The following is a 19,330-nucleotide window of genomic DNA, read 5'->3' on the forward strand; positions in this document are numbered from 1 at the left end:
GGATAATCGAACAATAAGTTGTTCGTTATTTCTTCTTATGATCGAACAAAGTTGTTTGATAATTCTTGTTAATAAATGAACGGTTTTATCGTAGTAAAGTGATTGTATGTTTGTTCAAACACAGTTAATCGAATTGCTATAATACATATAAACAAATTTTGTTCGAAATCCAACTAATATTAATTGGACTTCTATACTAAATAGGCGAGGCATTATTACCGTATATTACGTATTTCCATTTGTGCCATGTAAATGACAAACAAGTTCTAGATACATGCTTCTCTAAATAATAGCAACAAAAGAATTTCAAGCATTCTTTCAAACAAAATTTAATCATAGTCTATGAGCATTGATTTGTTCAATAGTGGAGGATGATAATCCACATTTCGCACGCATTCATGTCCTATATTAGTGAAATTTTGACTTGTATGAGCTTGAGGCCTTTTCCTTTTAACTTTGTGACTGTTGAAGCTTCCCTATCAAAATCTATAGAAACGAACAGACTGCCCACCTTAGAGTACTTCCATATCACCACCACAACCAGCTTCATATCACCCTCATGGCCTCATCTAACTCAGACCAAGACCCCAAAACTTTAAAATTACTTCTCTTTCCCTCTAATACTCTTTCCTGGGCCAATTTTGAATGAAGGAATATGAAGTAATTAGCAGTGGCTTCTATTAGACACAAGCAATTTGCACCTGAGAAAGACAAGTCTCCCTACACCAAATGCCAAGACAATTTCTTCGAAGACAAACCCATTTCACCAAACCACTCAATTAATTAAAAACAGAAACAAACTTAACCTAATGCACCAAATTCACAAAGCTCTCTTTAAGCTAGCTTTCATGTTTGTTGCTGCTCTTATATTTCATCTTCTTTCTTTCTCTCCCTCAGTTCATTTCAATCATTTCCAACTCTCTTTCTTGTTCTTCTTCCCCCCTCTCTCTCTCTGATTCATGCAGATACCTCGCAGAAAAACACCCTTCTCTTCTTCACCTGAAGCTTTCGCAATTATGAAGAGCCGCAAGAACAATAATCTACCAATCTTCGTCGTCGTCTTCTCGATTTTTCTGTTTGGGATTTTCATGTACAATGAGGACGTCAAATCCATCGCAGAATTCCCATTCTCTTCAAGCCCAAAAGCGCAAGAACTCCGAGAAGAGCAAGAAACGAAACAGAGTTCCTCTGTTTCGAAACAGAGCGACTCTGTTTCCGAAATCCCGAACAGGGTTTCTCTAAGCGCCACTTCAAGAACCCAATTGGAGGAAACCCAGTTGGAGAATCCGGTTTCTGAAGAGACCCAAGAACCTGTGGAGCTGAAAACGATCATGGAAGAGAAAGACGAAGACCTGGACAAGAAGATTGAGGTGAATGAAGAAGATGATATGGAAGAGATTGAATTGCCTCCTGAAGATTGTGACTTGTTTAATGGGGACTGGGTTTTCGATCCTGTGACTCATCCTTTGTATAAAGAAGACGAATGTGAGTTCTTGACGGCCCAAGTGACTTGTATGAGGAATGGAAGAAAGGACTCTCTGTATCAACATTGGAGATGGCAGCCCAGAGATTGTAATCTTCCAAAGTAAGCAATTACTTAAATTAATCAAATCCCTTAACTAAATTCATCCTAAATTTTGTTGTTAATTAGTTTCATCTTAATTTCCTTTTTAGGTTCAATGCAAGATTGTTGCTAGAGAAACTAAGAAACAAGAGGCTCATGTTTGTGGGGGATTCATTGAATAGAAACCAGTGGGAATCAATGATTTGTTTTGCGCAGTCTGTAATTCCTCCTGGGAGAAAGACCTTGGTGAAGAATGGATCCCTCTCTGTTTTCAGAATTGAGGTACATAATCATTTTCTTCTATGCCTTTTTTTTCCAATTTGTTCTTGATTGTTTTGACTTGGAGAGCAAACTTATTCAAGCATGACCCACCAAACTTTGTAATCAACTAGATTATATAACTATGACAGCAAATGAAATCCCATTTTATTGTAAATAAATTTAGAAATGGGGTGCAGGTATTTTCATGTCCTGCATGCTTGTAGTTTTGTATTCAAGTACTAATCACAAGAAATTGACTAAACATGAGGTATAGGAAATTGGCATAGATTACTAATGGGGTTTGGGTAAATAGGTAATAATTTGATAAATTTTCATTTTTTACATGTACCGATAATATATGGATCAAAAATATGTCGACTAATATTGATATTTAATACCTTCGTTTTAGGATTATAATGCTACGGTGGAGTTCTACTGGGCACCATTTCTGGTGGAGTCAAATTCAGATGATCCATTGATGCACAGCATACAAAACCGTATAATCATGCCCAAATCGATTAAGAAGCATGGTAAAAATTGGATAGGTGTGGACTACCTCATTTTCAACACATACATATGGTGGATGAACACTTTCAACATGAAAGTTCTGTAAGTAGCTACCTAACTTGCTGAATAATTTCATTAGTTAAACATCAACGCCATGGAAATTGATCTCATTTTTTCTTTGTTGGGTTTACTCGAAAAGACGAGGATCGTTCGATCAAGGAGCAACGGAGTACGATGAGATCGACCGGCCGTTGGCTTACCGGAAAGTTATGACAACATGGGCGAAATGGGTGGACAAAAATATTGACCCCAATCGTACCACTGTCTTCTTCACCAGCATGTCTCCTCTCCACATCAAGTAAACTTCACACCTTACCATAATGCTTCAAAGTTTAGCATAATTTGCAATTTTTTCAAAAAGAAAACGTAAAACAAAAGCATCGATGGAAATCATGACGTTTCTGCCACTAGGGATTTTGTATAAACAAGTCATTGTCTCATTGGTTAAGACAGTAACAAGAACAATTGGAAGTATATGTGTACACAACATGGATTGTGCACAGGTTAGTTTAGTCGTTCTTGTTGGCTTTCTTATGTCTTAATTTGTATTTGTATTAGTATTAGATTAAGCACATCCAGTTGTTCTCACAGCCAAATGGCACAAAATCATTGCAAACTGTAGGCCTAGTACATTCGTTGAAAAAGTGCCTTTTGCTTAGCTAATGATCACTTTTTTAAGGATTTAATTACTATTGGTCAATGTGTTTTAGGTAAAAAGAACTCATTCCTACATCACCGATTCAATTTGTTTCTTCAATTATTCTATAATGATTATTCACTTAATTTCTATCAAATCAATGTTTAAGCACAAATTGCACATGAAAAAATTCTTTGAACTTAATTTAAATCAATTTTAGAAATTTAAGCATCCCTTCATACATACATGATACTTTACAATTTATTTTATGTATAAATTTTTGACATAAATTAAGGGAAAGTGTGAAAAAGAATATAACGACATCCCATTAGGTGAGGATGAGCCTTGGTGGTTGAAAGTGGGTGTATGAACCATGAACCTCAAAGCTTTGATTTGAAACTAATATTTGGTCGGTAACCACTACACATTTTCCAAATGACGCTATCATATGTACCTTGGTGCTTTTTCACATCCAATGTAACATTAATGAAATAACGTACTGTTGTTGTGCATGTAGGAGCTTGGATTGGGACAACCCAGATGGCATAAAATGTGCCAAAGAGACCACTCCAATCCTGAACAGAACGACACCGTTGGAAGTGGGCACAGACAGAAGGCTCTTTGTGATTTCAAGCGACTTAGTGAAAGCAATGAAAGTGCCTGTATACTTTCTCAACATTACTACTCTATCCGAGTTTCGTAAAGATGCACATACCTCGGTCCATACCATCAGGCAAGGCAAGATGTTGACGCCGGAGCAGCAAGCTGACCCGGAGAATTACGCCGATTGCATCCACTGGTGCCTCCCCGGGTTGCCGGACACATGGAACGAGTTTCTTTACACGCGTATCATCTCGCGGTCTTGACACATAGTAGATCATCATACAAGTCTTGTTGTATAATTTTTGTTTTAATTTTTTGGGGTTCCATAATCACTACCTCATCTCATGTAATTTCTGTTCAGTTTCTTCTTTCACTGTTTTATAGCTTCAAACCTAGGACTGGACCTTTTTATTTTTTGGTTCTTTGCTCAGCCAAATTGACTGAGTGAGAGCTAAGTGAGAACACCCACATTCCTGCAAAACCTCAATACTTGCCAAGGTCGAAAAGGGGGCAGTTTGATACAACAGTTTGAATTGTATAATTCACGTGGAAAGGAAAATAATGAAAATGGAAAATTGTATATTAGATGTTAAATCTTATTTCCCCAAGTATTCATATGGTAATAACCAAGAATAACCATTAATTGAACCAATTCGAAAACAATTTAATAGCTACGGCAACTGACAACAAAGCTCTCATACTGCCGAGTATTTCAGTTATATTACTTATATCTGAATATCTAGTCTATCTAGAAGTTATTTGTAAAATTGGTGCCAGAACTTCTAAAGACACAGCCAATGATTACCAAGATAAATAAGAATTCCTATTTTAGTTGTCATTTTGCATATATAGCTTGAACAATGTAGATGTTACATTGGTTATACAAACAGAATAGAACAGATCCTACCTGGAATCTGGACATCAAAATCTCTGAACAAATCTCCAGCGTACCATCTATGCCTTATCTACCATTAGTGGATGAGAAGAGCTTATCTATCTCAGCAATAGCATTGACATGAGCTTTCGGAAATAATAACCGCAGAAAAGGGACCAAAGATGAGGATGACTTGAGCTTGGGCTTGACTTTGTCCACAGCTGTCTTAATTGCATATGGTGCTGGTACACAAAACCATTGAAGGTACCAAGAAAGAAGTATTGAACGTTTATTTCCCTGGGATTCTTCCGCATTTGGCCACTTCCCGGAATACATATAATTACAAAAATCATCCTTCAAGTCCTGAGAACAATCTAGGAGTGCTTCCACCTGCTTCCGAAGACATGCTATAAAGTTGGATTGAACAATGCCACCTCTCGAAGAGGTCAATCTTCCACTCAACAAAGCCTCATTGTATGCTAGTGCAAGCTGTAAGTAGAGGAAGTAATTGAATTCTTATGAAATGGCTTATGAGTTAAGTGCCATGTGCTATGCAGGTAACATGGATACTGACTCTGAACTCTAAAGCAATTAATACAATAAGGTCATTGTAATCTGATTACATTGCATTGAAAGTTATCGGTAGAACAAAAGTAAAGGTCAACAATCTACCTTAAGATTGGAGATAGATAACGAGTCACATAAAACAACAGTATCACTAGTTACTTGACCTGCCATTGACCCCATTGTCGTGTATAATGACAAATAGACCTGCATAAGTGTCGGGAGATGACTATGAGTTTAGTATTCAGAATACATAAATGGAACACCAAATAATTTTTGGATCAAGATGAAAAGCATATCCACTTGTGTTGGAAAGTGTCACTTGTAAACCTGTCAATCCATACATCTATGGTACCAAAAAACAAAAAAACAAAAAACAAAAAACAGAAAACAGACTTTGTGGTTACCTGTAAAAGAGCAGGCCTGTCCTTGCTCACACACTCAAATAACACTTGCAAGCAAAATTCCTGGAAGTCAATATCAGATCTGCAAATACATTTTGAAACTGATTATTTCACAGACCACAGTATGGAAAATAAAAAAGGAAACAAAACCACTTCGCATATATATATTTCTTTATTAAACAAAAAACGACTATCATTGAGAACTGATTATCAGAAGGAAAAACAAAAGAAAAAAGGATTATCTATGCTCAAACATACATAACAGTAAACGACCCTGTACAGGACTATATGCTTAACTCTACAAATTCAGTATAATAACCAAGTATGACTAGCATCTCTTTACTTATTTATCATCAAATGCATCACTGGAGTAAGGATTGGAAAACATAATATAATATTTAGCCATCAACATATAAAGCTACCATTTCCTGCATTCAAGAAAAGTAAAATTCAGTTTCCCTGAATAAATCTAGTGACCATTGCTGTATATCAAGGAAAATTAATTTCCAACCATTTTAAAATGGAAAGAATTAGTTTATTCTAATTCATTCAACTTTAAGGTATATAGACGGGGATGTGAGATATTTTGTCATGGCACCAGAGTATGCCAAAGGGATAATAAGTACATTTTTTTTTTTTTGTTTCTTTGGGTAGAATAATTTTTTTTTTCTTTTCCAAATCTACCAAACAGAGCAGGGCACATCATAGTAAATATTAATGTGATCTTACCAAAAAGGTTTCAACGTTGACAAAGAGAGGATTTATTGACCAAAAAAAAAAAGACAGAGAGAGGATTTAAGGTTATGGTACATTAAGGGATGGTTGACAGTGAGAATAGATGGATAATGTCTGAACCTAACTTCAATACCAGACACATATTCTAAACATAGTCAAGGCCACAGAGCAAAATGTGAAGATAAAAACCGGAAAAAAAAAAAAAAAATCTGTAAACTTGCCTGCTCTTCCAGGAAGGGTCACAGCAGAGTTGTGCAAATGCAATTAAGCTAGGATTGGAGGAGAAGGTACCAACCAACTGATCAACTGTAACTGAACCAAGTCCATGTTGGCCACTAGAGGATGGGCTAGGTGCTTTTAAACTTGTCAAACCAAACACCTGGATCAAGAATAATTTGATAACCACAGTATCATCCAAGGAAAATTACAAACATAACCAGCTGTAGAGAACTATTAACCTTATGCATTGCACGTGACAGCAACGACTGACACCCTACGGGATCATCAATATATGAACAAGCTCCAACCTTTCTCTTGATATACAAAACACCAGAATTAAATGGGCTATTCTTGTCCCCAGAGGTCCACCAAGGTTTATCTGTTTAAACGCAATGTGGATTAAGTCAAACATTACAACTCTATGAATTAACTATCAAAGAGAGCAAAGACTAAATTAAATTAATTGAAACATCATAGCTTAGCAAAGACAAGTCACTGAACAAGTGTATACCTTCAGGGACGAGATCTATGACTTGAGGCCAGTACCGAGGACCACAAATACGTAGTGTCTTCAACTGCAAACAGCAGCATATCAAGTTATCAGTGAATCCCCAAAACTGTAAGTTCTCTACTTGACATATGCAAAAGGCGGGCAAATTCATTCCAGGATGAACTCGACCATAGAAGTCTCACAGGAAAGTTTAAGTTACATATCCGTAAAAGCTCTACTGAAAAACTTTATTTAGTTAAAAGATGAAAAAATATAATCCAAATTTTATATATTATATTTTTTTTCAACTATTTTTCTTGAGAACTACAGTAGGTGTGGAAAGTTTTCATGCAGAGCCAGCAGCGGATTTATCTTCTGAATGTCTCAAGTTCATTTCAATAAATATCAGAGAGAGAAGGAAGATGAACAACTATTGATTTCCTTATTCCCGAACTTTTGAAGCTTACAATGGCACGCTCTGGCAGAAGGCACGGTGTAACCTCACAAAAACTTGTTTCTGCATAATGCTCAGTTTCCCTTATAGTAACTTCAAGGGGGGCATACACTGGTAGACCAGTGTCAACATCAACAGTCTGGATCCAGCGAGCTTCCGTTGCCAGTACGTACAAATGTCGAAATGCCTGAAAAGTACACTCCCCTCAGAATTCATAATACTAAATGAACAGACAATCAGGTATCAAGGAGTGAAGGAGCAATCTATTTCTATTGGCATGACCAATAAGAAAGACTTGAAGCTGTGGAGCAAAGTTATTTGACCAACAAAAAAAAATATTTAGTTCTAGACATTCTATTCAAAACCTTATAAGGGAAAATCTTCATATTTTCAGGACTGTCCAAATGTACCAGCATAAGCATTGTTGCATAGGATTAATAAAAGCCAGTTGACTGCACTTATCAAATCAAAGCCAACTATAGACGTATGTGAAGCCTGACCAGCCCTTTCAACTTTACTGTACCTGGAAATGGCATCTATTATCATTTGGTCCAGTTGGCAAGCGTGGGTAAAGAGTAATCAGCAAAGCGGCAACTGAACTGTTGCTTGTTGAAAATGTCTGCATTCCTCCACCAAGGAACAAGAAACCAATTGCTAGGCTTACCTAGAGTCACCGGAGTCACAAAGGAAACAATACTTAGTAGAGAATACAGCGGAACACAGTTGACTTTCAAAATTCAAAATGTTTACTTGCAACCACATAAATCTTGATTTCATCTCAAGTAACCTATGTCATGCATTCTGCATTCAGCATTCAGCAAGTCAAGGTGACATATAGGACAACTTCCAATGCATTTCACATTATTCTACTATTGAGGATCCCTCATCAAAAATAATAAGAATTTGTTACACATTACAGGATAAAACTAAGCAGCTTTTCTTATCAACGTATGTTCTGCTGATAAAAAATGAAAAGAAAAAAAAAATTCCTTATTTACTGTGGCTTAATGAACTTTGCATCATTTTTAAGGGGAAATGTAAACATCATAGATTGCATTGCTTGTCCCTTTGCAGTGTGTAATTATATGGAGTGAAAGAAGAACATGAATATTTATGTTTATATGGAGTGCAAAAACTTACAGCCATCTGAACGCCATAGTTAACATGCCCATCAGCAGAATTTCTGCTGCGGAGAAATCTCAATAGCTTAAAGGTTTGTAAATGCCCAGAACCAGCCATTACCTGTTCACTCAAAGCATTAGCACAAGACATTTTTCACATATCTAATAGAAGACAGAAGATGACCAAAATCCATTTACCACACACAAGGAAAGAACAATGAGATGCAGGCATATTTCCAGAGTCCCCCGATCAACATAGCGAGACAATCCCTTTGGGAAGCTTCCACTTGTAGCAGAAACTGGCTTGATCTGCAAACACATAAATAAACTAGTCACTACTAATTCACGGTTAATTCTAACTTTGACCAGTCTTGCTTTGTCCGACCTCGTTTAAAAAGTAAACAGCATAGTTGTAAAGTAACTCCTGTGCGTGCCCATCCTTTGTACCAGCGAATCTCAACCCTGCCCATGATAAAAGATAATGGAATTCAAGATAAGATACGTGGCCATTTCTGTATAGAAGTTTAAATTTTATAAAATTTTTGCAGGAATATACAAGTACAAATAAAGTACCGATTAAAGGCAATATTATATTTTCATGAAAAACAAAAGAAGTAATAGTATACAAAAAGCTAAATGTGCCCAGATATCTTATCATTGAACAATTTGAACCAAAATCTGCAGGAGGCAATATTCTTTCTAGCCTTCCCAAAAAAGCTGCATTAGATAAATTACTTCCCGCTAAATAAAAGTAAAAAATCTGATCAATATGCCTCCAATTTTGATACAATCATATATAAACTAGCCCCTTAACAAGTGCTCCGCACATGTCAATTGGCTTTTGCCTTTATAAATAAAATATAAAATATAAAAATTAAAAAACTGAAAACCATGTTTATAGTCTTTCCCAATCCTATATGAGGGAACTTCTCCATATTTTGTGGGAGATGTTGTAAATTTTTAGTATTTTACTATTGCATCCTGATTATTAAATCTTTTTTTATCACATAGCTTATTATTATGTGAGGGTATTATTGGCGTTTCAAAAATTTAACTATGTTAAGGGGAATTGGCTTAATATATAAATTATCAAGTATAAAAATAAAAAAAATAAAAATAAAGATGAAGAAGTTATCTTCATAACCAATTAAAACCTATCTAGACATCTTACCAAGAGAAATGCAGGCTCCAGCCACTATATTGACATATGCCTGAACAAATGATTCAGCATCCATTTCATCAATATCATCAGTATCATCCCCAAGGAATTTGACACCATTTTTGATAATATCCGGAATCTGAGACTGTACCCAATCTTGGGAAGGATGAATCCTATAACAAAAGGTTGTCAAATCATGTCTGAAGACTAGCTATATACATCTGGCTTTAAAAAACAGTGGTTCTGCAGTACCTGCTCCACATTATCAAATTTCGAGCAATGACGCGAAGCATAATGAAATCAGGCCTCACATATTGCAGCTCAAATTGTGTACGAGGAATAGAGAGCTTAGACACAATTGCCTGTGATTCGGTCTACAAAAATAAAGCTAGGTGAGAAAATTCTTCATGCAGACAGGTCATTTAGTGGAAGTATATAGTATTCATACGAGTATCATATCTAGTGGAAGTTACCCTTAAAAACATTAAAGCAAGAGCAATTGTGGCTCCAGGTGCTGTGACATCAACATTCACTGCAGTCCCTTCCATCATCTACAAGACAATATTAACATGGGAAAGAGGATCATATAAGCTGCTACAGAGAGGGGGGAAGGAACAGTATACATGTATGTTAAAAGAAACATTGCTATATATTGGAGTCTAGTGAAGCTAGTGGGAAGAAATCAACCTGCGCAGCAGCACGATTGTCATCTACTGATAGTGTTGATGAAATGGATCTATCCTGCTCCAGGTGAAAAGTTATATCCCAAGTTAGAATCAAATGGCACTAACATTAGGAAATTCCAGATTATACACAACTAAATAAAATTCACATAAAAATAATAATAATAAAAAAGATCCATTTACCAACATACATTAACTTCTTTTCCACCAATATAATGGAACAATTTGTCGACCACTGTCTCCATGAAACCGAGAGCATCTTCTCCCCGACCTATATTAAACATCCATAGTTAGTCATGACTCATGACCACATTTCATAATAATTGATTCAATTATCTAACTGTGCATACCCAATGCAAGAAGACCCAGGGAAAATCCTGCAGAAACAGCATAACCTTCCCTTTCTAGTACATTATCACCTGCAGTTCTACGTCCTATTTCCCCCTGCAATGTAATGTACAAAAGTCAGCTCCAAGGAAAGTTGAAGCAAGATACAACAATAGAATTACAATCAATCACCGAGAAAGAGACTGTAACAGAAAAGCACAATGACATGCAAAGCAGGAACACATCTTGTAGAACGCACATACATTCATAAGATTTTAAAGTTATCGACATTTAACTGCAGAGACACCAACAACATACTGTCATACTATATGCTTTTCACCATACAAGTAAAAGAACAGTATGAAAATTTATAAAATAAAATAAAATTAAAATAAATCAAACTAGTGAAGCAACAAGAATTAAACCAAGAGAATCTGCATTGTTTGTGCGTGCGCTGATCCTTCATAAAGAAGCCCAACTGACATTAGAGCTGCTGACTGTTAACAACAAGAAAAAAGAGTTCAGTGTTAGAATAAAATCCTGAAGGAATACCAAATTATCCAAACACACTAATAAGCAAAGCATCATCATCATCATGTGAAACAAGATAAGAAGCTGAGGAAAGCAAAATTAGCAAATGTATGTTTGCCAATGGAAGGGATGAGTTTACATATACTTATGAGTTATGATTGGTTAAAAAATATCCCAGGATACATAGGAGGCATATTCTGAGTGTACCATAATGATAATTGCACGACAAAATACCTGTAGAAGCGTTGGTAACTCCAATTCTGGAAATGAAGATGGATGTCGAGCAGGTATATGAACAAAAAGACACTGTCATGGAATTGTAACAAGATAAGGTTATACCACAGGATTATAGGCATATCAATAGAGCATGAAGAGAAGGAAGCTAAGAAAAACCTAGCTACATTGATGAATGACTAATCCATGCCTACAGATTCAATGGAAATAATATCCACACAGCTTCAGATCTAATCCGGTTCAATTAGCTCATTTAAATGCACCCCCTTCCCTCCCAAGTAGATTAAAAAATAGTGATGCTCCGACTACTAATACTCAATAATTGAAAGTATATTGAAAGACAACAAACACAATGCAGTTTGAGAAAACAGCAAGAAAGGAATTGAGCCAACTCACCCAACTATAATGACAAGCAAAAAACAGTTTATAGACATCATATTGAAACCTTTCAATCATACATATCAACATATGTATGGAGAGAGAGAAGGGGTAATTATAAATCTGATGTTCAACTGATAAGGCACAAATAATAGCACCCAGCGCTTTAATTGTGGAGCAAGAAAATAATTCACAAACATATGTCATACCTTAGATATTTCTGGTTGCATAGTCCCTCTATAGGTAGCTGCCAGGCCAAGCATTAGTCCTAGAGTTGTGATTTCATGTTCCTAAGAAATTGTCGTGTGGAATCAGACACTTAACTATATACAAAAGTACAAACAAAAGGCTAGGTATTCAACTTTATCAGGAGGAATCAAATGCAAATGCAGGCAACTCAAGGAACTGAAAAGCAGTGAAAACGGAATAAGAAAGAATTGGAAGTCATGGAATACAGTACCTGTCGAAAATACTGAAATATGTCAGTAATATTCAAAACACGTAGGTAACCATGTAATCCTAAAGCAAAGAGAAGTCCGGCATGAACAGCATTTGGCTCCTCTGGTTTATTATATTTGATCCACGTCTTTGACATCTTTCCCTGGAAATAATAAGCCAGGAATATGAGAGGAAACTTGAGAAATAAAATATAAATAATAAGACTGTATCTGTGTGTATCGGTTATGTTATATGGGGTAATGAACAGAAGCATGAAATTAGATGTTGTTGTAACCATAAGCAGGCAAACATGTCTATCGTCTATGTATAGTCCCAAGGTAAAAAGTACATGTACAAATGCTAGTATTCAAAAACAGAGCACATCTCGTAACATATGCCTCTGGATTTATAAGTACTATATGAAGTAATAAGGACATTTGGGGAGGAACCTGAAGAGGAGCCAGCCTTAGTCCAGCAGCAACAGCATTGTGGAATTCAGGCCAAGTTTTAATTTCTTCTACATTCCTCACATTCGGGTCCAGATTAACCTTTCATAGAAATACGAATCATCTAATATATGAGAGAATATACTTAAATGTCTTTAAAATTAATAAAGCTACAAGGAGAGAGGAAAAGTATATGACATAGAAACATTTAGTGTAATAGACTATTAATTATAGATGTTTCTCATAATTAGCAAAATATTTATACTCGAGATAAGAAGACCATGTATATCCTAACCATTCTCTCTGTTAACTATAATCTAAGATCTCAGAAAACACATTACAATGTCATAAAATTTGAAAAGTGGAAATATGAAAGTGCTCTTAAGTATAATATCATCGAATAAAGTTTCAATGGTTGATAGTTGAATTTGGACTCATAAAAACTCAACTTACTCCATGCATATTAGTGAAGTATGGTCAAGGTTGTGTCTAAGGGAAAATATGGAAAGAACAATCGCTTAGCAGGCAGGATTTTTCTGTGCTATCGGCTTACTCTTATGAAAAAGATAATAAGGAACCTAGTTTATAGTTCATACCAATTTCAGATACCAACCATATGTAGATATAATATTCGGGTGAAACATATATTCTCAATAATTTTGTAATAGATGAGACAATAAGTTAGTAAAAGCAAACTAGAATTCCAAGATCATGGCATGAAAGATACATTACGCTACTATAAGAGCAGAATCTGAACATACAGTTGCATTTTGCTGGGCAGGCAATCGACCTGCTAATACAATCTTCGGGACTACAAAGGCCTGGAAAAGAGAGAAGGGAAAGGAGAACCTGTTAGTGTATTCTTAAGCAGTCAGTATAATAAAAGTTATCTCATATGTGCAGGACAAGAACAACCAAAAAAAAAACAACCTCTGTCAGAAGTGTATATATGGTTGCAAGAGTGAATGCTCCACGGCCAAGAGGAAGGGCAGTAGTCCTTTGTGCAAGGTGCCATAGCTGGGCCTTCACAACAAAAGAAGAACATTTAAAAGAAAAAAAAGGAAATTAAAAATTGATTGAAATATAGAATAACAGAGAAAGGTGTACCTGTTGGAGGTCCTGATCAGACGCACTAGGATTAACAGATGTTTGAATTGCCACGGGTCTTGCAGAGCACAGGAGCCGTCTAACCTAGTAGAGGAAGAAATGCTCTCAGAAGTACATAAAACAATTGGATTCAGGAAACATTCGCTAACAATCATAACAAGAGAGAAAATCTGAGCAAAAACAGGCAAGACATAACCCAGCCACCTAATCACTATTACTGAATGACAATTGAACTGTACACACAGTAAGATATAACCATCAGTTGTGATGGTAATTCAAAAGAAGAAAACCTCAGAACTACAACAATGAGCATAAACACCAGAGAAACCACTCCAACAGTATAATTCAGGCCAAGTGATAGCATATCAGAAGGGAAAAATAAAGTAAAACGAAAAAAGTTTACCTCATTCAGTCGCAAATCACGACCATATCGCAACTGTGTGCTTGAGTTGAAGATATGCTCCATACCATCTGTCATAGACCCGTCAATCGAATCTGTGTCCTCAAACTTAGTATTGTCCAATCCATTTGTATCAGAAACTGCAGAAGGAATTGTCACCGGGTGCAAATGTAGCATGTAAGGTGCAGACATAGAGATGAAATTCACATTAGTTTCAGTTTCAAGTTCCTTAGAATTGCATGTTTGTGCCAAACATGACAAAGCCAAATCTTCACGGCCCAGAAGAACATATGCAGCTGCAGGCCAACCAGTGGGAGGAGATTCCCGACACTTAGCCAATGCCTGCAGAATACAGAAGGAAAAAAAAAAAAAAAGAGATCGTTTGAAAATAGGAAATTGAAGTTAAAAAAATCTAATAACATGAGAAGAAAAGAAGAGACCTAAATAATCTTTAATTGCAGAAACAAACAAAAGGTATTCTTCCTCATAAAGGTAAAAGAATATAACAGTTACTAGTCCTATACATTCGTCAAAGACATTTTAGGATCCTAGTGGATAAAATGATGATCAACAATCTGATTGTAGCCTTACGTGTCGCAAAGGAAGAGACATGCCAGAAGGCAGTGAGTCAAGCTGTTGCAGTCCAAATTTTTCCCCAACCATTGCTAGAACTGTGAGTTCCTCATTTGTGCAGTATGATCCCGTGGCAATATTACAGTAAATACCAGACGAGAGTTTCTTCCCTATTTCTTTGGCACCGGTTAACAAACTATAGAATAACACTATCTTCCGGGCCCAGTTCACGACAGACTTTCCCTCTTTACAAATCAATGGTGGAAGATCATTGGTATTAGCTGAGTTGTGTCCATATAGCAAACAATTTTCAAGCCATCTGAATAAACTTGGAGGAGATTCCTGTGAAAAGGATATTTCACATGTCCCAACACTTCCGGAAAGGCCAGGAAAGTCACGAATGTAATGGTCAACATAGCTTTCCTCACCCAGAAACCTAGCAATATAGCATAACAGAGATCCGAGGAGCTCCAAGTCCCTACATCGCAATATTATGGTTTAAGCAAATTAAAAAGCCACAAGTCAATAAATTTGTATTTGTGAGGCTAATAGGCAACATGTTATTGCAGTTTATTAAAGGTGAAACAGATAAAGTATCAATAGCTTTTCATATCTAATGCAACCTCCAGTGAACGAGTAACAAACTGAAGCTGCTTAACTCAAATGCTTTATCCTAGTGATGAATCTGAGGACCCGGCATTGCTTAATAATTTAGCATGGCAGGCACATATACTATCAATTCTACATAGAATGTTTGAGAAGATTCTTCCAAGTCACTTAGAGCAAGAATCACAGCATCTCCAGTGAATGCAATATCATAATTGTAACACAACATGCCACTCAATATTTACATTTGTCAAGCAGCACAGATCCCTAAAGTAGTATTTTTATGTGAAGATCTCAATATCAGAAAACTAGATTCAAGGGAGGGGCAGAAAATAATAATTAAAAAAAAAAGTTAAAAAAAAAAAAAGCAACAAGAAGATTACAAAACATAATACGCACCGCTTGCGAAGACTATTTAGTTTCAGGCTTTCATATACTGCATGCAAACAATGTAAACTCTCCATCAAGAGCTCAGAGTAAAAGGTTTTCTCTAGCCTTTGGGTGCTATTTGTATTTAACCGAGAGGCGTCCAGTCTTCGTACATCCAATGACATTACAGAAGAATTTTGAGCAATGAAGTTATTTTTGCAAAAAATTTCGTGAAATTTACTGCTAATAAGAAACTCCCAAGATGACTGAGGTATTGGGTTCGCGATCATTTTAGAAGTGGTACTTGATTGACACATTTCCATGATAATGCTGCGAAAAGAATCCCATTCTGAATGAACACTAGAATCAGCTTCTGATAAATAAGCGAAGTCGCCATCTTTCCATAGAAGACTAAGAAAATGGCTGTAGAAGCTGGAACTGAGTCCCTCAGCCATAGCTGTGATGCAATCATTTGCCAGAGAAGATGTAGGGCTTCTTCGTAATACACACCGATATATCTGGACAATGATGAATAATCAAAACCAGTATGATAGCTACCATGCAAGTATCTTATATTGATAAACATATCAGCAGGCTACAAATACCGAGACTACACTAAATTACGTGTTCCATCAAAAGGAAGTACAATAGTTTGACTATAAAGTACAAAATCTGAATTTGAGAAGTAATGACAACAATAAACCTACAAATCGAATTACCTGCCCCTTATTTACTGTAACATTGATACGCCCCTCAACAGCATCAGCCAATCCCACAATCTTCATACCCTGGGAAACGGATGTTTCTGGAAACTCCATACTATGTGAAAACCGGCCTTTACTAAAACAAGAAGGCAACATATACCTACACAGGCATTGCTTCCCTGACTGAAAATAAATAAATAAATAAATAAATTTCATGTAACGTTGCAAACTTATACAGGGCTATTGAGGGAGGGACAAAACAAAAATACAAGAAAAGACGAGAAAAAACTCACATGAAGACAATCATAGTATAGTTGCAAATCCAATTCTCAACAATATCAGTAGCTATGAGTAACTAAATTCAATAAGCTATCAAAGTTGCATCGCTTACATAGAGAAGAAGGGCATTTTCAGGTGCCAAAATGAGCATGTCCGAATATGGCAGCAGTCCTACTTTTGCTCTGAAAAAAGTAAATAGTGTAAGATGAAACCATCAAACAGACACAGCGAAAAAAAGAGCAAAAATCATGAATGCAACCCTACCTAGGGCGGGTAACAATTACAGGTACGGCTGCCACAGCAGGTATGCTCCAGCTCATGTCAGGTTTAATGTCAATGAGAAGCTCATTATTTATTTCAACAATTTGAAGCCTTACAGACAGCAACTTTTTTTGTTCTTGGTGAAGAAAGCAAATAATAGGAGCTGCATCGTCATCAGTCGCGAGGAAAACCTGGAATAAATTTCACAGCTGTTAAAATCAGAAGAAAAGAATCAACATATCACAAATGAAATACCATCACATCTATATAAACTCTGATTTTAGTGAGGTAGTTATCTCAAAACAAGGCTTTTGAACCTAACTTTTCCTATATTCTAAAACCAAAAGACAAACAAGCACCTTGCTAGCAGCTGTCTTCGCACCCTTCCCTTGCCATATTCTACGAAATGAGAAGTGTTTTGCTACAATATCAGTAGGAACTGCATCTACTAAGTTAGCATTTGCCAGATCAAGATTAAAATTACTGGTTTCCGCGACCCACACAGAATGTTGCATCTTTCCTATAAAAAAAAGGGTGACACTGTTACTATGAATGCAACAATGACAATAGAGGGTATCTGAAAATGTACGCATCTAAGCAACCTGTATTATATGATGCCATAAGGGGAATCCGATCACTTGTCCAGATAGTTTTTTCATCAAATTCCTTCATTATGTTTGACTTTCCTCTTTCTTCAATATATGCCGACTGAAATATTTGGAGCAACAAAAACATACATCAACTAAAAGGACAAGAATATCACAAAATAAAGAAGCTGCCATGTATAAAAAAAGATCCATTATCCACAAAGACAATAACATACTTGCGGTTCTTCCAATGGATCTTGCAGAATTAGATGTGAGGACATTGAACTTGTTTCTTCCTTGACAACATGATCAATTGCACTCACAAAACTGAAATTATGCTGTGGACTTAGTCCAACTTCTCTTCTCGTATGCAGTACTTCTCGTCTTAGAGAAGACACAGAAGGACTTGCACCAAACAAAGGGCTTGAAGATAACGAAGGAACATATGTAGTCAAACTCGGTTGAGCTGCTTGCTGGAGTAGTAAACCAAATGGTAGAGGCCATATCGATGTAATGGTTTCCGATACAGGTATTGATACTACTTCACCTGGTATACAAAACAAAAGAAAAATGCATTGTTTGAACTTTCTTTGAACTTATCTACACTAATATAATCGAAAATCGACAAGTTTCGCTCACCCGAGGTGTTGCAGATTGTTAAACAAGCCATTTGTAATACACAGAGACTAGCTTTAGTCCTATCACCCAGACGACACCAGCAAGCCTGGAGTTCATAGACAAATAGTTCTCAAAGCCAAACCAAATCACTGTACCAAATCAAATCCTAGCAAAATTGAAGTACCTTGATTACTGGAGAAGGCAAGGTGAATCTCTTACAGACTCGTGGACCTGTTGACCATAATATCCTGAAACAAATTGAGGAATTCAGATTACCTAACACTTCGAATTTTCATTTCTAGTGAGGCGAAATCAAAATCGGAGAAATTACCGATTGCCTCGAATGAAGAGCTCGTGGTCGCAGCGGTCGCTGAAGGCGGAGCTGAGAACGTCGTGGTCGTCGGTCTCGTCGCGATCTCGGACGGTGTCGGGGTCGAAGAGGAAGTAATCGTACTTGTCCGGGACGTCATCGGCGGGCTTGCCGTCGAGAGCTTCGGCGATTAAGCCGAAGGGCTTGAACTCGCCGAGCACGGTGAGGTGGCGGACGCCCATTTTCGGTTTGGTTAGAGAGAGAGAGAGGGAGAGAGGTCAGTGAAGTGAGAGAGAGAGAGAGAGAGTGTGTGTGTGTGTTCTCCGGTCTCTCCCGCTCTTTTTTTCGAGTGAATTAACGGGATAGTTTTGAACCCTAAAGTTTTCTCCGTTTAGCGGCGGGAGTATTCCAGCTAGGATCGATTAACTTTACTCTTATTAATTAACCGTTTGGTTAAGGATAATGCTAATCGAAAAATTACATCTGAAATTTTTTTTTCACCTGAATTTTTTTTTTCACAGCTTAATATAAGCTATGATATGTAGTGGTACAATTAAATTTGAAGACTTCAATATAATTTGGTCTTCATTCGTTACTTGTTAGAGGCTCAATATAACCCTCATTACTAAAGATGGTGTTTGTGGCTATAAATCAACTTAATACAACTTAAATTTGTATTTTTTTTTTAATAAGAACTTAAATTTGTGTTGAATTTGACTTGTCTCGAGTCGTTTTATGTCTAGTAAAGTACCAAACCGTTAAACACATTACAGTAGTATTGGTAGCTAAAATTTATATTTATAACTCAATATAGCTCTCATTACTAA

General features: G+C 36.5%; 2 protein-coding genes across 2 annotated transcripts; one reads left to right on the forward strand and one right to left on the reverse strand.

Annotated features, from left to right (window-relative positions):
• Nucleotides 1-479: 479 nt before the first annotated feature.
• Nucleotides 480-3,992, forward strand: LOC133714165 (xylan O-acetyltransferase 1-like). The gene is made up of 5 exons (XM_062140239.1): nucleotides 480-1,585; nucleotides 1,675-1,846; nucleotides 2,235-2,434; nucleotides 2,532-2,690; nucleotides 3,547-3,992. The coding sequence occupies exons 1-5, from the start codon at nucleotides 960-962 to the stop codon at nucleotides 3,893-3,895; spliced, it is 1,506 nt and encodes a 501-aa protein (XP_061996223.1). The 5' UTR covers nucleotides 480-959; the 3' UTR covers nucleotides 3,896-3,992.
• A 438-nt stretch (nucleotides 3,993-4,430) lies between these two features.
• On the reverse strand, nucleotides 4,431-18,897 carry LOC133714164 (anaphase-promoting complex subunit 1). The gene is made up of 37 exons (XM_062140238.1): nucleotides 18,525-18,897; nucleotides 18,378-18,441; nucleotides 18,215-18,299; nucleotides 17,812-18,122; nucleotides 17,591-17,696; nucleotides 17,348-17,508; nucleotides 16,992-17,179; nucleotides 16,840-16,909; nucleotides 16,464-16,631; nucleotides 15,775-16,262; nucleotides 14,788-15,247; nucleotides 14,200-14,538; nucleotides 13,797-13,880; nucleotides 13,620-13,712; nucleotides 13,451-13,510; nucleotides 12,693-12,791; nucleotides 12,266-12,406; nucleotides 12,015-12,095; nucleotides 11,428-11,499; nucleotides 11,088-11,159; nucleotides 10,686-10,779; nucleotides 10,527-10,606; nucleotides 10,340-10,393; nucleotides 10,126-10,203; nucleotides 9,905-10,026; nucleotides 9,665-9,825; nucleotides 8,879-8,955; nucleotides 8,692-8,802; nucleotides 8,513-8,614; nucleotides 7,896-8,036; nucleotides 7,386-7,559; nucleotides 6,940-7,003; nucleotides 6,668-6,807; nucleotides 6,431-6,588; nucleotides 5,478-5,556; nucleotides 5,179-5,277; nucleotides 4,431-4,995 (listed from the first exon to the last, which is right to left on the reverse strand). Exons 1-37 carry the CDS (start codon nucleotides 18,743-18,745, stop codon nucleotides 4,594-4,596), a joined length of 5,499 nt encoding a protein of 1,832 aa, XP_061996222.1. The 5' UTR covers nucleotides 18,746-18,897; the 3' UTR covers nucleotides 4,431-4,593.
• Between the last annotated feature and the right edge of the window lie 433 nt (nucleotides 18,898-19,330).

This window comes from Rosa rugosa, chromosome 6, assembly GCF_958449725.1.
Source record: "Rosa rugosa chromosome 6, drRosRugo1.1, whole genome shotgun sequence".
NCBI lineage: Eukaryota > Viridiplantae > Streptophyta > Magnoliopsida > Rosales > Rosaceae > Rosa > Rosa rugosa.